The 19,273-nt window shown below is 26.4% G+C and overlaps 1 protein-coding gene across 1 annotated transcript in view; it reads left to right on the top strand.

The window, feature by feature from the left end:
* Glurb (metabotropic glutamate receptor B) overlaps positions 1-16,342 on the top strand; it is a 147,623-nt gene extending 131,281 nt beyond the window's left edge. Inside the window, exons 5-15 of the mRNA XM_011503824.1 lie at positions 186-437; positions 3,862-4,033; positions 4,119-4,225; positions 4,356-4,505; positions 6,381-6,514; positions 7,739-7,897; positions 7,990-8,156; positions 8,927-9,303; positions 11,685-11,836; positions 15,102-15,309; positions 16,070-16,342. Of these exons, the coding sequence (XP_011502126.1) occupies positions 186-437; positions 3,862-4,033; positions 4,119-4,225; positions 4,356-4,505; positions 6,381-6,514; positions 7,739-7,897; positions 7,990-8,156; positions 8,927-9,303; positions 11,685-11,836; positions 15,102-15,309; positions 16,070-16,281 (2,090 nt within the window). The 3' untranslated portion in view covers positions 16,282-16,342. The remainder of the gene's footprint in view (positions 1-185; positions 438-3,861; positions 4,034-4,118; positions 4,226-4,355; positions 4,506-6,380; positions 6,515-7,738; positions 7,898-7,989; positions 8,157-8,926; positions 9,304-11,684; positions 11,837-15,101; positions 15,310-16,069) is intronic.
* The last annotated feature ends 2,931 nt before the right edge of the window (positions 16,343-19,273 follow it).

Raw genomic sequence — 19,273 nt, 5'->3', positions numbered from 1 at the left:
AGAGAGAGAGAGAGAGAGAGAGAGAGATGATTAACGGTGTTTAACGGGATTGGTACTGAAAACTAACGCGAAGTTTGACGATAAAACTAAGTGGGTTAAAGTTAACGCGAACCACATCTGTCGGAGCTAAGAAAAATTGATCGAATGATGGGAGTCCATTGACGTGTCGTCTTCGTCCATTGCAGGCTGCATTATTTACGGCTCCGACCAGGAAGTCGCCGGCCTGATGAAGGCCGTTAGACGTTGCAACGCGACGGGCGCGTTCTCTTGGATTGGGAGCGACGGCTGGAGCGCCCGAGGTCTGGTGAGCGACGGCAACGAGGCCGAGGTCGAGGGTACCCTCTCCGTCCAACCGCAGGCCAATCCGGTCGAGGGCTTCGAGGAGTACTTCTTGAATCTCACGGTCGAAAATAATAAGAGGAATCCCTGGTTCGTGGGTGAGTGACTGACGCGACGATCCTCCCCTTTAATAAAATACGTTTGGACTAGATATTCGTTGTCACTTCTTATTCTATCGGACTGTCTGTCAATTGGTGACGGAATCACCCTTAGCGAGCTCCCGACTTCTCGGAATATATTACCGATCTAGACTTTACGTCAGCCTCGCCCGCCTTGACGATAGGAATGTCTTGTAAGACAATACTACGGCCAATACTCTCGTCTGCTTATCGTTAACAAATGTTAATTTCAATGAGAATATGTTGGGTTGCGTGATAACGACGCAATCGACTAATGAAGTTATCGGCTCGATTCTTTGAAAACTTTAATTTGAAAAATGAAAAACGAGATTTTGAACGGTGTGACGAAGTTTGTGAGAGGTGAATTTTATCAATTAATATTATGACATTGTATTGTCAATTAGTTTTTGTCAATTAGTAATTGGTTAGCAGTTGGCGGATTAATGGCGTCTAATTAAATTAAATAATATCTGCAAATATTAGAATATCAGTGCTTAATATTATATTACTTTTATTAAACGTTCTTTTTCTTGCGCAACCGCTACTCTTTAAGGTAAATGAGACTGTGGCTCTTTGTTAATTCTAATAACGCAATAATATTTCACATTTTTATTTTAAATATTCTTTTTGTCTAACCTGCTGTTATCCGAAATTATAAATACTTTGTTTTATCTTTTTGTTTTGTTTCGTGTTGTTTTTTTGGTTTTTTTTTTTGTTGTTGTTTGTTTTTGTTTTACTTCAGACGTCTACGTGGTTAGCAATATAGTGCGTTTCATTCGTTAATACTGGAAAAGAAGTTTCAGAGTTAGAATAAACAGACTCAAAGTTATCACACTCGTTTTAGTATGACTAATTTTAAGACAAAGAAATTTCGCACTATGAATTGTAAATTCAATTTGATGTTGAACTTGTGTTTTATAAAATAAAAGCTACTAACTACATCACTATTACCTTAATAATTAAAAGGATCATTTCGAATTCAGCGCAACGCGTTATAATAAATACCATAAATCGAGCTTATTATTTAATTTATCTTTCGTGTTTAATTATGATGCAACCTAAAATCTCACATATTGTAGGAAAAATTTATTATAATTAGGCGCTTAATATCGTAAAAAGACAGAAATTATAAATAAATGCGTATAATATTATTTATTTCGCTTTTAATCGAGTATAGCATGACATCATTTGATAAACCCAAAGTGACTTAAACATAAATTTATAAGACAAAAAAGAACAACTCATGTTACGTGGTATAACCGCAAAAATGATCCACTAATCTGAATCTTCTTTACAGCTTAAGCTTTGTAACATTCAGTTGAGAGAGGTTTAAGGAAAATCTTTATCTCGAAAATTTTTAATAATTCAAAAATCCTCTTGCCCTATTAAAAATTCTATTATTGCGGCTAAATACATTTCAATAGCTTTAAAATTATTTCTATAAACTTAAAAATTTTAAATTAAATTTTTTAACATAAAACGAAATCTTTAAGAGTTGTCCATAAGCTTGGAGTTTTAATTGAATATCTCATCGGGAGAAGCATGTAATTAGAAACAACTTTAATTAATACTCGGTACATGAACCCGTTCCGTCGGATATAGTTTATTGACTTTTGTCGCTCTGGGATTTTAACAAGAGAATTATACGACGTCCGTTATTGTCGTATGAGGCTAGCGAACCCGCGATTTTCTCTTTTTCATGATTTGCTCTGAAATGAAATATTGTACAATACAAAAGAACTGCGACATGTCTGCTTTAATGAAATCGCTCTAATTTCAAACATTTCAGGATTACTCTGTCTAATTCGTAATTAATCTTTATCTATAATTTAAATTTTATACTTTCTTTACGATTCATAACTTCATTTCTTCAATCGAATAATCAAATTTAAAACTCATTGCGAAGCAATGAACTTCTATTCCAGCAAATTTTGGCAATTTATTGAAAAATATTATTTACACAATGGAGTGAACTATTAAGATTCCTAGTGAATTGAATGTTCCTGTCATGTATTTTCGTAAACACAGTAAGAAAATACCTTATGATTAAGATTTCTCAATTAGACTTTCAGCTAATTGAATTGTAAAATACATTTTTAAATTACACGTAAAAAACTTTTTATAGTTTAATCTATTGAAATGATTTGATATAAATTAAATTCGTATTTACTTGACTTTCATCAATTTTCGTTCATATTTCAAATATAATCTTACTAAATAAGTCATCTAATTCTATAAATAATTAATATAATATTTTACAGCACAAAATAATTTATATTCTAGTCCCGCCATAATTGAAAACGTGAGAACCCTAAACTAGCATTCAATTTTTTGCAGTGTCTCGAGAAATTACTAACAAGCAGTACAAAGCTAATCTCAATTATATTTCAATTACATCTATAAAACACACGCACGTACGCACGCACGCACGGACGGATGTACACACGCGCGCGCGCGCACAGAGAGAGAGAGAAAATATGTTATCTATTTTAATAAAAAAATCGTTCCATCCCAAAAACAAAGCTTATGCAGATCACCGATTAAGCACATTGAAAATGAAAGGCACTAGGATTTCACCAGTAAATTTTAAAAGCTCGTGAAAGGTGCAAAATACTAAGATGAAAATGTCGTGGGTCGCTGAGCAAGAAGAAAAAGTTTGCTTAGATAAATCGTCATAGAGAAGAGTATGAGAGCAGTAGCTACTTTCATTGCGGGAATGTATTTCCGTGTATTCAGCGTCGATGTAACCTGATTCGCTCTGCTTCTTTCATAACGACAATAATGTTTCAAGTTACCCCGGTTTCAAGTCAATAGTTCTTCCTCTCCACTTTCACGTATCTACGGCTAGTAATGACGTGGCTCTTCTCTCATATTTTCACAATCGCGAGTCTTATTAGTTGTCAAATGAAATTTTTGTCGATGCACTAGGAACGTGTCAAGCCCACGCTCGTGCACATGAAATCCTATCTTTTTGAAACAGTTCTATAATCACAATTAAAAAATACTTTAACGTTGAAGCACTTGGTTACGTTCTATATATCCTATAATATTCAATACAGAAAATGCACTTTATCCTTGTTCCTTATGCATATTAATAATATACAATGCTTGAATAAAAAGTTTACGAGCAATCTTGGCCGAATTTCATTCACGCTTATGTAATTATTACAATGACTACAAATGTATTTGAATTCAATTCTCGTAAAGAGCTTGCTTGCACGTTTATTTGAAAATCAGCGATAATCTAATGAATACGATAAAAACATATCTCATAACACGTTATATGGATTGGAAAATTATTTTCAATAATAATATTGTCAATAGTAATTTGATAACAACGTGTGTGATTTAATAGAAAACAAACGGATAATTCATGCAAAATAATGTTCTATCCACGTTTCAGAATTTTGGGAAGATCATTTTAAATGTCGCTATCCTAATTCAACATTAACTCCATACAATAAATACGAGAATTACTGTACTACTAAAGAACGCTTGAATAAGGGCGACATGGCCTTTGAAAATCAATTGCAATTCGTATCCGATGCAGTTATGGCATTCGCTTATGCATTTCGGTAAATTATCTTTTAATGTTTATTATTCTGTTTACCAATTCAAATTATTAAAGCTACTTGTCTCCGTATTAATTTACATTAATAGGGACATGCATAGGGATCTGTGCCATGGACAAGTAGGATTGTGCGATGACATGAAGCCGACAAAAGGAGAGGAGCTTTTAAAATATCTTCGAAAAGTAGATTTTCAAGGTACATTGATCACTGCACTATTATTAAAAAAGTTCTTTCAAAATATTTCGATTATCGAAGGCGAGCAATCAATGAAATATATAAAATTTTAGAATGTAATAATCTTTAGGATAAATCTTAAATATTTAAGGACTCAGCGGTGACAGATTCAAATTCGATAATAATGGCGATGGACCAGCGAGATATAATATAATCCACTTTAAACAAACGTCTGCCGGACAATATAAATGGATTCGCGTAGGCAAATATTTAGAAGGAATTCTGCATCTCAACATGACTGGTAAGCTCAAGATATATAATTAAAACACGTGAAACATTTAGAAAGATTATATATGTTATAAATTAAGTTACGTTATTATTATTATTATTATTAACAGTATTTTGATAATTTTATTTCAGTAATAAATTGTATGAATGCCAGAACTAATTTCACATAATTATTATTACAAGAACTATTTATTTACTTTTCATTCTTTTTTTTCTCTTTTAATCAATCTCGTTACCTTGGGACTTGGACATTAAAATTAATTAATTTGAAATATAATTAAACAAACTTGAATATATTGCATATTGATAGCTTGAATTAAAATTATTAAAGTAATTAACTAAAATAGACTTCCTTCCTAGATTTTCAAATACTGTGCTTTTTATTAATTATACAAATTGTTTCTATGATTACCATTACACGTGTAAAATAATTTGCAGATGTCTAGCAGTTTGAATATGTAAACAATGGTTTAGATAAAAAAAAATGTTAACGTTGATTATTGATTAACATCAAATTCTTCGTCGATACAAATTTTCCAAATTATAGTTTTACCAATAATAATTACATGATTAACATTGTAAAGCAAAAGTCTTTAATTTATCTATTCTTATCTTCTTATCAATATTCTATCAAAATTGTACTATTAACAATGTTTATAAGATTAGTTATAAAAATATATATCAAATTTTTTCACTTTCTTAGCTGCGTTATATAGATAATTTACAAACATATTGTCACGGTAATTGATCGACTATATACTTTAAAATGCATAATAATCTAATAGCATACTCAAGCTTCTAAACTTATTTTTATAAATTTACCAATAAAAATATCTTTTAATCTTAAAATTATGATTAAAATTTTTAAACAAAAATTTAATAAAAACCGATAGAAAACTTTACGATATTTAATAATGTACGAAATATTAGTTTATTAATTAAAAATTAAATATACTTAGATATTCTATAATTTTTAAATATACTTAAGAAACTTAATTAATATATTTAAGAAATCAAATGAAGCTGCATAATAATGTATAATTATTATAAAAGCATTTTTATATAAATTGTACATTTATATCAACTAATTAAAATAATAAAATTTCAAAACTTTCCGATTCTATCTTTATAGAAATAGTATAATAGTATGAAAAATTATAAAAGTTAATTTAACAGAAATTTCATTGAATTAAAAAGTGCTTGAAAATAACACATTTCAAATACGCTCTTATTATTGTTGTTAAGCCGTTGCATTAAACAAAATGCAAATGGTTAGTATTTGTAGTTTTACATTACAAATAATACAGAAAGAAAGACATAATTAATATAAAATAATAAAATAACATTCGAATTGCGTATAAATTAGTATAAATTAAATAAATGTCACAATGATTGTACTTACATAACTTATGAATATTGTATGTATTTATTGTATGTATTTATTATCTCTATACAATCATTATTGAAGCCCTTAGCATTGACAATCCAATGAATATTATAACGAGAATGAAATAAATAGCATTCCGCAATTCTAATAATATAGCAATGTGCAAAAACAATTTATGTCATTTAAAAATTGTTTATTGCAATACTGAATTAAAAAATACTTGGATAAATACTAGTGAATTTTTATTATGCGTACTAAGCTTGTATTCTCATTTCGATACTTGAAAAAAAATCAATATTATGGTTAATTTGAAGAAGAAGAAAAGTAGAAAAAAAGTTTCGTCGTCTATGTAATACGAAGTAATTGTAAAAATAGACTTATGAAAAATTTCCACGGCTTTATAAAATAAAAAAAGGGTCGCGTTAGGCTCTTGTTATCTCAATTACAAAAGAACATCCACTTTACATTATACGTTAAGATAGTTTTCTGATATGCTCGTAGAAGTCCAATTTCGATTGGAACACGCCCCACCACCCGAGAGCGTTTGCTCGTTACCCTGTGAACTCGGCCAGGCGAAGAAATACGTTGAAGGCGAGAGCTGCTGCTGGCATTGCTTCAATTGTACTCAATATCAGGTCGGTAATGTCGTCGATGTTGGGTGAGAAGGTAAAAAAACAATATAGGAGAGAGGAAACCGAGTGTCGATGGAGCCTCTTTCTTTCTTTATTTCTTTATTTCTTTCTTTCTTTATTTCTTTATTTCTTTATTTCTTTATTTCCTTCTTTATTTCTTTATTTCCTTCTTTATTTCTCTTCTTCACTTTCCACTCATTCTTTGTGTCTGCTGGGACTCTTCGAGTTTCATCGACTTCTTTTTGTTACTCGTAATCAACCACGAAACGCTGAAACTCTATCGGTCGGCTTTTTTCACTTCTTTAGCTTTTCGTATTTTTTTCCTCCACTTTTATGCGACTAAGAACACCTACGTTATTGTTTGTGGGCGGGAATGGGCATATAAGTCAACTGCAACGAGACTTTTGTTCGGCCATATAACTATATCACAGAAAAGTATAGATGTAAATGGATTCGATCGATGGATTGTTAAATAAAAAATGTCTCAATTTTATTGGCAAACTTTCCGTAACGATTTTTTCTGCCTAGGTACTTTGAAATCGGCGACACATACTTTAATCAAATTAACGTGATATTTTTAACTATTTTTTCAACATTATTCAATATTAGGGACTTATAACCTACTGCCAAAAGTGTACATTTTTAAATGAAAAATAAAATAATTGAAATAAAAACTTCAAAGTTTGTATTGAAATTCTCGATATTTTATAGGATGTATAATGTGTATGTAATATATAATAATAATAATATAATAATATATAATATAATACCTAAATGTGTTTCATTCAAAATTCACTTAAAAAGAAAAAATACTTTATCTTTGATATACACGTATTTGAAATTTAAACATGCAATAAATTGTTGTTATTCATTTTTCAATTTGTTATAAAATTATACAATGCATTAATAAACAACTACTTTATCATAAAAAATATTATATAACAAGATCAGATTTTATTTATCTGCCTATTAATTTTTACCACTTAAATTAGTTGGAAAATTTTTAAACAATCGATTTAAAATTTTGTTTTTTTGTTTTTTGTTTTCTATAACGTTCTTTTGCCATGTATTTTTATTTACTTGAACTGCTTATCAGCTACTAAGTTCCACCGGTAAAACAATATTCAAACCCTCGGAGTAAATGAAATTAGATAACGTGACTTTGCTATATTCCAATTGAAGCAATTAACTCTTCATTAGGATAAATAATTTCTTTTCTCTCTGTAGATAAGAAAACCAGACGATGAAACACAATGTATTGATTGTCCCGAAGGGACTGTGCCCGATGATACTCATTCATACTGTCGAGATATACCGGAAGAATTTTTAAAGTTGGAGAGCGGATGGGCAATTGGTGCCATGTCTTTCTCATCAACGGGAATATTGGTAATAATAACTTTCTTGTTAAGCAAAAATTTATGATAAATCATTTTCATTATGTGTACATCTTTAATCGCTTAATAAAATTGTATTTTCAGGTAACGTTCTTTGTGGGTGGTGTTTTTCTCAAACATAACGATACACCGATTGTGCGAGCTTCTGGACGTGAATTATCTTACATTTTATTGTCGGGAATACTTCTTTGTTACTTAGTCACTTTCGCACTTGTTCTCCGCCCGACGGATATTGTTTGTGGCATTCAGAGGTAAATTGTCCTTTACCCATACCTATACCTATACAATAATAATAACGATGATGATGATGATGATGATGATGATGATAATGATAATAATAATAATAATAATAATGATGATGATGATGATAATAATAATAATAACAATGATAATAATAATTCTTCGTGTTTCAGAAAAAAGTTATTGTAAAATGTATAAGTTCCAAGTAATTTTGTCTCGTCTTTCTTACGTTATCTAATTATGCTCGTGCTTAATTTAAAAAAATCAGCATAATGTATTTCATTTATCACACTCCTTATGAATTTCTATAAAAATATTGTTTTATTAGGCATCTCGTATCGTTATTAGATTCGATAAATTTTATGAATTTTTTTAACATATATTTACAGTCTTTATATATATTTTTCTTTAAGATAAATTTTAAAAGCACCCCAAGCATATTATTAAAGTTTGTCTGAAACTTGGTCATTGTGGAGATAGCCAATGACATCGTTAAAATTAAAGTCAGAAGTTATATTACTTTGAAATCGATAAATCAACGAGGATGGTAATTTACATGCCAATAGCATCAATCACAAATTCAATAGTAAAAAAATGATAACAAGGCTGTTTAATCCCGCCGCCTACACAAACAAACAATGAATTTGTAAGAGCAGAACACTTACAATCTCCTTCAATCGAATCGATATACTCAGCTCCCAACCAGTGACCCCCATTACCGATGAACAGTATAATAACGTTAAGTGTAATCGAAGATTAGAGAGTTTCTTTTACCTTACAGGTTTGCTGCTGGTTTCTGCTTCACCGTTGTTTATGCAGCTTTACTCACAAAGACCAATCGAATATCGCGAATTTTCCGTGCGGGAAAGCACAGCGCCAAGAGACCATCCTTCATTTCACCCCGCTCTCAACTAATAATCTGCACGATGTTGGTCTTCGTACAGATTCTGATAAATGGCGTATGGATGGTCATTGACCCCGCAAAAGCCATGCATCATTACCCGACGCGCGAAGACAATCTGCTAGTGTGTAACAGTTACATCGACGCCAGCTACATGATCGCCTTCACTTACCCCATCATCCTCATTATCGTCTGTACTGTTTATGCTGTGCTAACCAGAAAAATACCCGAAGCTTTCAACGAAAGCAAACACATCGGTAAGGAATTGGTTCGTCTATTATAATTTATAGATCTCATATAATCGATTGGTTATCAGTAGGTGAAGAGTTGTAAAAAAAAGTTTAGGAAGAGAGTATTCGGATAATTAGCGAAATACTTGAAAGTATACTCGGTCTTTGGTTTAAGATGAACAACTGCGCCTGACGTATCCGTGTAATAGGATGTCAAGAAATATAATGAAACGTGATAATTAAATTGCAGATTCTCCTAGTTGTACGAGATTATCGTTCGACGACTTTTTATTCAATCGCTTGAACGTACGTCGAACGTTTAAGTTTAAAATTTCCTTATCGCTCGTAATTTCATCGGAAAGAATAAATACAAGTTTAGAGGAAGAACTTTTATCGATATTTAGAATATGTTAATATGAAATAATTACCTTAATTTATATAATAAAAATAATAAATTGCGAAACCTTAAGTGATCGAGTATTATTTAAAACGTTAAATTATCCCCTACCGAAATATGATTTAAAAATATTAAAATTAAATATTCCATTTAACATTTAATTTATATGTTAATATTAATCCATTTGAAATTATTAAATGTTGTTCCGTCTATAACATATATATCATAATTTATAGCGATAAAACGTCGAAATAATTTCATATTTGTATTTATTATAAAACAAGGGAGGATTTGTAAAAATGAAATAAATAAATAAAGTAAAATATCGTATTGATAGAAGAAACATGAAAAACAAATTAAATAAGATATAGTACAAAATGGATTTGTGCATAAATATATTTGTTGTATTTGTTCTATTATATACAATTTATCTGACGCAAACGATTATGCTTTTATTATAAATAACTAGACTTTATGCTTTTTTTTCTTTAATGAATTTACAAATAAATTATCAACATCTTTTAATATATATATTTTTTTGGTTTTTTGAATACTTATATTAAGAAAATCTGTAGTTATTTCTGGCTTTAACTTTTAAAAAGTATCGAATTATTTAAATTTTTTTCGAAAATTAAAAATATTCTTTCTTAAAAGATAAACTGTATATATTCGTAAATATAATCAATATGTAAAAATAAATTATACTTTATTTATGTTGGGAATTATAAGAATTTGTATGCACTTTATCAAACATATTTTTCATTCATACGTATTCCAAATTTATCAAATATTTTTTTTTAAAACCAATGCTTACTATTTATGTTCGCTCTCAATCTAGATACCAAATATAATACAATATTCAATAAATTTTTCTTTAATGTTGTTATTTATTGCTAGTATAAATAAAATTTTTGAAATCCGAATAATTATCCAATACTAGATACCAGTCAGGTAAAAACACTTAATCGTTTAAAAAATCATAATATATATATATATATATATATATATACTAAATTTTTGAAAACTTTTTAAAATAATTAAAGATAAATAATTTAAAAAAAATATATCGGGTAATGAATAATAATGTAAAAGTTAAATATTCAAAATTTCAAATAATTTTTTATTTTAATACTGAATAATCCACGTAAATATTATTATTATATTCTAACTTTTTTCTTTTTTTTTACAATATTTTCAAGTTATTTATTTGATTGAATATAAAATTCGCATTAAATTTAAATTGTCATATTGAAATAAAATAAGTATAACGTGTAATAAATTATATTTATTTATTTTAACTAATTACCACACTCATATTTATAATATAAGCATAAATTTATACCTCCAATAAGATCATACATTTAGTTACTTATATATTTATTACTTATTATTCATTAATTACTTCCAAGTATAAAGATCAATGATAAGTTAAGTTATAGATGATGATATATAATTTTGTTTTGTTTCATGAACACTACAAGTAATATATAAAATATCTGTAATTTCGTTAAAATTTTCTTTAATAAAATTGTATTCATATAAATAGGATTATTAATTAATGATAATCTCTTATCTACAGTTGCAGACAATGTAAACGTTAAAGCTTAATTCTTCGTTAAAATTTATAGTAATAATAAAGTTATCCCCGTTATGGTTTATTATAAAATAAAAATCTATGAACTACAAATATTTAGGAAATTTTAATTTAACGAATACATTTGCATGCCGAGGAGTACATATACTTTTATCATAATAATATTCATGTTACAATCACTTTAATTTATAATATATCCTGTATTAAGGTTAAATGTACTCAGATTTAAATTAAAATATTAAATTGAAATTGAAAAACTTAAATATGTTATTGTTTTTTTTTTGTTTCGTTTTTCTTTTGCACTAACTCAACGTGAATAAACGGCGATTCCCTAATAATTATCACCTGTATAATGATTTATATTTTTATAGAAGAACAAGTAAAGAATTTTATCCAATTTTCGTGAAATATTTTTAGGTTTTACGATGTATACAACGTGTGTGATATGGCTAGCCTTTGTGCCGCTGTACTTTGGAACGGGCAATCACGTTGCCTTAAGAATTACCTCGATGTCCGTAACTATTAGCCTCTCAGCTTCTGTGACCATTGCATGTCTCTTCAGTCCAAAGGTAAATTTGAAAGCTGAGATATTTGACACCTTTCTCACATAGCTGGTAATTTGCAGAAGTTTTGCAGCCTCAGTCATATTTGTGGCGTTTTTTCTTATATTATGTATTACACATTCTAATAAATAACGTTGACAATAGAGGTGCAAACTTTTCTTTTATCTAAAAAACTTTCTCTGACATGCTCGATAATAGCTATAATTATAATTAGGTATTATATTCTAAGTATTTATGATGATTATCGCGCAGTAGTTATAGCCTATGTGAAATCAATTTAAGTGGGTTTAAAGTTTAATAACTTATTAAAAGGAATTATTTATTTATTATTTTCATACAAAATTTTCGTTAATAAAATAAGGCTGATAATTAAATATTAAAAATTGGTTTCTATGCAACGATCCTCGATAATTAAATGGTAAATATCTATGAATATATTCATACATTGCTTCATACAAAAACTGATTAATTTTATGCAAGACATTTTCTTTTAACAATATTACTACTACCGTAGCCAATGAACTGCCATATGAATTTAAAAAGAAAAAAAGAAAAAAAAAGAAAAAAAGAAATTCAAATAAAAATCTTACTCGAATAAATTCAAATTAATATGTATTATTTTATATTAAAACTATTATATTGATTTTAAAAAATAGTACATAATACAAATATACTTTATATAATGTATAAATTTTTGTATATTTTTCGTAACCACATTCTATATATGAAACTTTGATATTGACAATTTTTTTCCATTTTATTATTGTTTATAAATATAATATATATTATTAATAACGTAATTTAATATCGTACGCATCGATAAAATTTCTTCTAAATAAAGAATTGAAGTTAATTCGGTATAAAGTAAATAGAGATAAAGTATTGACCGAGTCTCGAGTTAAGAATTTTTTTTGCATTGTTAAGCGATCAGTATTATTTACCAATCATAATAATATTACATTGTAATATTAGAAAATTCTATATATACTCTCGAAAAAATATATACATTTAATATGTTTATATATTGTGTTCTAATCTGAATTAATCTAATAATTAACATTATGAGGTAATGTACATTATTATAAGAGTTAAAAGCATAAATATAATATATAAACAAATTTTAATATCTATTAAATCAATGATCTCGATAACATAGTTTTATTCTTAACATAAAATACTTGATATTTTATCACAATTACTAAAAAGACTATTAAATTAAATCATACACTCATTTATTTTAAATTTTATATTGCAAAATAATTTTATATACATAATTATATATATATCTCCATTGAAATAATAGCATCTTTAAGTAAATAATATTTGAAAATAGCGTATAAATCTTGCATAGTTATCGATATAATTTAAATTTTTCTTCCATGGCTTTACTTGACATCTATCGAAAGTCATTCAGCCATAATTAGCTTTTACCACTAGCAAAATCAAATATCTTATGATTAAAATTACTTTTCAAACTGTAATGGATCTCTTAGTGTCACAGGTTTGAAATTTAGAGAAAATTTTGAATTTTATATTAAGAAAAAATTTACAATAAAATTCGAAATAATCTTTTCCATAAAGATAATTAAAATTTTTCTAAGAAATAATTAATTTATCTATTTGCTTAATTATTATAATTATTATCATTTATATAATTATGTAAACAAATTTAATATAGGCACAACGCAATTTCAAATTATTTAATGCACTTTAATAATAGATAGTTTCTCGTACCTTGAAGTATTGTTCAATTAACATATTGTAGTTTATTATAAATAATTTATACTACTGTATATGCCTCTATAATTATTTCAGTTATTGATTAAACAAAGATTCCAAATATATTTTCAATCACCTACTTAATATGTAAATTAAGTAAATGCGTTTACATTATTTACATTTTTTTTATCTCAAAAATCCTTTATTCTGTTTTCCTTCCATTTAATTAAATTTCTTTTATTTATATTTCAGTATATCTCATTGTAAAATAGAAAATTATTATCAAAAAATTGTTCAAAGCCATCTCTACGAACTTTCAAAATGCTTGTTTTCGACTATGTTCCTTTAATGTTTCCAATTTTTTATTATAAAACTTTTATCTATCAATTTCTTAAATCTACGTAACGGAGCATATAAATATCTATCAGTTTCCTAACTTTTCATATCCCATCAATTTCTTCATGCGCCTATACATAATAGAAAGGCTGTATACTAATTAAATTTTAAAATATTGCTAGAAAAATTGCTGAACCTTGTCAAATAATCGATTCTTAAGATTTAATTCTTAATTCTTTTAAATTAGACATTTTAACCTTAATTCTCTATCTTCTATTTATCTTACTATTCTTTTAAATCTAATTCTAATCTATCACTTTTTTGCAAAACTAAGATGTTTATCAATAATATTCAAATTAATTGGAACCATATTTTAAAACTATCAGATTTCTATGTATGTATATGTATGTATATGTAAATTCTAATTTACTGCCTTATTTTATTGATTGCTAGAACATAAAAATGACTGCTTTTTATAAAATTTCAATTAGAATGAGATCTTAATATTAAAGAAAATGTCAAAGTATGATAAGTTATTTGAAAGAAAAGTGTTTTTTTTATTTTTTTTTTAAGTATTACTATTTTGAAGCGTACGTTAGATTCTGTCACATAGATTTTCCGTTTCCACGGTAAACCGCATGGAACGACATGAAAATTCATATATGTGGCGCATACACGTCACATAAGTGCATATGCTCAATCATGCTTAATATAAATCTGATTATCCATTATAATGAAAAATGAAATTTAGAAATACAAGATTTAAGCATATTATTGTCGACAGACTTTAGGTAAAATAGAAGCTTTAAGTAAATTATTAATACTAATTTGCAATAATAATAATAACTTATTTATTATTTATGCCCTTTAAAAATATAGTTAGTTTTTTATTGTCTAAAGGATTCAGCTCACATAAGATTGCTCATGTTGTGTAATATTAACGTCGTCTAAATCCACTTATTTTACAGACGAAAATATAAATATAAAAGCTTCAATCAATTTCAAATTATTTTATATCTACGAGACACAGCAATGCATTTTCCATTAATAGAGGCTAACGTCAGAGAAAAAGTTTTATTATTAAATCAACTATAACTAAATGTTCACCACATGTGATAATAAAAGCCATCGACGCATCAATCATGTTCGGGCAAGAGCACGGAATTAGAAAAACTTTCTACGCATTGTTTAAAGTTATTTTAAATGTTTCTTTCAGTTATACATCATCTTAATTCGACCAGAGAGAAATGTGCGGCAAAGTATGATGCCCAATCGTCACAGCACAACAAAGACTTCGGCGGTCACGGGAACAAATGCTTCGAGCATGATGGCACCTATCACTCTAACAGCGGTTACCTGTGATCAGAACAAAACTTTACAGAGGCACGTTACCACTACAATGGATTGCTCCACACAAAGCGAATGTGAGTTATAAATTTATGAGTGTGGTTCGCGTGCTAATTTCAGTATCGAATGTTCACCCATAGTGTATCCATCTTCCTTTTTATTTTTTTTTATTTATATTTTCTTGTATTTCTCACGCACCTTCATCTAATGTTATTTTTTAAAATGAGCTTGCGTTTCACAAAATTTATAATACTTTTACGAAGACTTCATTCATAGAAGCATGAATTTTAAAACTACTTATCCTTAATGGATACAAAATATTGCTGAAGTAAAAATTTGTTACTTTTATAAAAAAGTGCATAATCTTTTCTTAAGTGAAACTATCCTTTGATTTAATTCTATGTTAGTGGAAGATGTTCTTTTAATGACAATAGGTATTTAAATTTTTAAAGATTTTAATAAAAACCTTACAAATTTCTTTTAAATGATAGTCTCATCTTTATCACTGTTTATAAATACAGAGACACTATTTATAAATAGAAATGACATGCATATTTTATTTAAAGGATGAGCAACGTCACATAATAAACATATAGAAAATATAAACAAATTTGTTAATATAGAAAAACGACTATACATTAAAATTATACTGTTTTTGACATATTTTATGAATGCTTTTGAAGAACGATACTACATAATTAAATTTCAAATGAGTTTAGTCGATAACCAAACTAAAAAGTCGCAGTCATTTCAGTTATTACTTTTGTTATTGTGACAGATGAATAAAGCATTATCTTTACGTAACATTTAATTAATACGTTATTTTTAATATATTAGATTATGAAATGTCAGCAAGAGAATCGCAGAACGGCAAACCAAAAGCCGCACTTGTTTCAGCATCGACGCAAACACAGCATAATAATAATAAAACCGATTCGATATCACCACAACATACAATAAGCAATGAAAGTTTAGAAAATGTGACGAAAATGGTGAACAACTCAAAAATAGGAAACGGACCCTTAAGCCAAAATGACATAACATTATAGTACGAAGACATCACCACTGAAATAAATATCGAAAATATCCATTAAACAATAATCTCACACAACTTACGAATTATATATTAGCAGATTTTATCTGCATTATATTAAGCAAATAATGCATGTAAATATCAAACGAAACTTCAATATAAAATTAAGAACTGATTTGGGCACCGCAATATTTTAATGAAATTATTTTTGCTTTAATTAGAAGTTTATTCCATGTATTTAATTTAATTTTAAAAAGTTTTATATTTCAAATATAATATTTTTATTTAAATTTTTTATTTATAATATTTTTTGTAAGTACACTAAATATTTTTCGCATTACTAATGCAAAAATTTCTTACGAAAAGTTTTATCAAGCTATATTAAATTTTGAAATTAATATTAAATTTGTTAAAACTGAAACGATATATAGTATGATGATAAAAATTAAAAAAATAATATAAATATTTATTATAATTATGAAATATTAAAATTAATGATAATTATTAATACATTTAAAGAATTTAAATTTCAATTAAAGTCATTTATAGTTATTTTAAATATACAATAATATAATAATCTTAAATTAATTATGTGCCGAAAATGCCAAATATGTTTTTCAAATGAAATTGGATATTATTCGTCAAAACATTCCTATACTAATGGTGCCATAGTGAATTAAGTCAAATAGGGGAATGCATAAAAATATATATTCTCATGTCTATAAGATTTCTGTTGCAAAAATTAAGTAAATGTAATCTAAACTTTTTGTTCTCAAATTGTTAGTGATAGTAAACTATTAATAAAAGTTATAAAAATATAAAGATTGTTTTTTTGATCTGTAATACAATATGTTTAACGGTAATTGTTTAAAATAAGATACCTCGATATAAAACATTTTATAAAATATTATTTAAATACAGTAAATATTTTCTTATATAAAAGTATTTAACAAGTTTTTAATTTAAAAATATTTATGACAATTAATTATTTCTTCAACTATTTCTTCTATGACTTATTCGATTACTACTTTCAATTACTATTGTTAGAAAAAAAAATTATTTTAATCAATAGTTAGTACAATATCTTTATTTATTTAAAATTTCTTATTTTTATTAATTTTTATTATAATTTTTATTATTAAAATGAGTTCAAATAGAATTATCCAAGCAAGTTTTTATTATAGATTTTAAAATATGGTACATAATATAGGATATATATATATATATATATATATATTTATATTTATATTTAGATAATTTTAAATTCTAATAAAATAGTTAATTAATGTTCTTAATTTTATTCACTACTTTTTACAATAAAATTATGACAAAATATGAAAGTATGAACAAATATTAACTTGAGCTTATTATAATAAACTCTAATCTAAAAGCATTTTCAATGACTTAGATTAGTACAGTTCGAATATAATTAAATGTACATCAATACTTAATTTAAAAATTTATTTACTAAATATGCATGAAACTTATTCGTATGAATCCAAAGAATAGAATATTGAACTGATATAACTTACATACTTTTTCATATATTTTGTAAATGAAAATAAAAAGTTTATGTCAAAACTGACGGTGCCCATGTCTAAAATGAATGCAAAATAAGACTCACTAACCCACTAGTTTAGGATAACGAAATGCCAATATTTCGTATTACATTAAAAATAATTGTAAACATCTATATATGACTACAGATATTAATAATGGTGCGAATTTACCATAATAAAATTTTACCTAATTACTCATCTTCATATTTGTAAATACATTATAAAGATGCAATTACTATTAAAATTGTATAATCCAGATTATAATGTATGCATATATAGTTCACATAACATAAAAAAGATATTGATTGTAACAGACGTATATTTAAGCGAAAATAAATGTTATTAAATTTTTATTAAAACTAGAAAATCAAGAAATAGTGGATTTTTGACAGAATGTAGGCTCGATATATTGGTTTAAATATCTTCCGATACTAAATATTCATGAATTTATACGATCATTTGAATTTTAAATATTTTAATTTGAAATATATTGCAATTTTTATGTTTAAAATTAATAATCAAATACCTCCTGATACTGCATAAGATCTTCGTTCATTAATTTCTATAAATACTTATTTACATTTTCAATATTTTAACTGAAAATCTATTACAATTTAATATTTAAATTTAATATAATTTAATAAACTGTTAATAAGACAAATTGAAAAATAATATAAACAATATGTTAAAAGGTATAATAATTTTATAAAATTTAACAATTTAAAATGAAAAATTTTATAAATACAATGTTAGTTAAAGTTGCACAAATATTTAAGACGTTTCAATACTAACATTAATCATAATGAATATAAATATTTATATTTGCAAGTTATTTAAAAACATATAACCAATAAGCACAAATGTCAACAATAGATAATCAATTTTTAATGTATGTGTTATATATAGTATATGTATAGCAATCTCATATAATATTCACTAATCATTTCTTAAGTGTTCGTTTGAAATAATATAATTTTATACAATACACTTTTTTATGATCGCTAAATCATAAAATTGTATGTCGTATTGTTTAATTAATATTTATATTTATATATCACTATGAAAGAATCACGTTTCTTTAAAGCATCGAACGGCAATGTTTCAAAGCAGGCCTAAAGTAAATTAACTAAATAAAAAGACGAATCTTTAAGAAAAGAAATCTCTTGACTTTTGTAACTATTGTATTATTTTTATATTATCTAAATTGATTAAATATTAAATCTAATAAAGTCAAGAACTTTCTTTTATTATTGCATATAGTTTAGTAAGATACTTTGTAAATACTTATGACTAATAATTTTGTATATAAATATTCCATTAACTCTTACGAATTCGCTTGTGTAGTTGTAATTTTATGTAGTTAAATAATTAAATAAACTATTTTATATTATGCCATATATTTATACATATATAACATTTCAATGAAAAGAAAGTGCTTTATTGTAAATA

Source organism: Ceratosolen solmsi, unplaced genomic scaffold (assembly GCF_000503995.2).
Source record: "Ceratosolen solmsi marchali unplaced genomic scaffold, CerSol_1.0 scaffold48, whole genome shotgun sequence".
Lineage (NCBI taxonomy): Eukaryota > Metazoa > Arthropoda > Insecta > Hymenoptera > Agaonidae > Ceratosolen > Ceratosolen solmsi.
The sequence above is the reverse complement of the archived record's forward strand: the minus strand, read 5'-3'. Positions and strand labels throughout refer to the sequence as shown.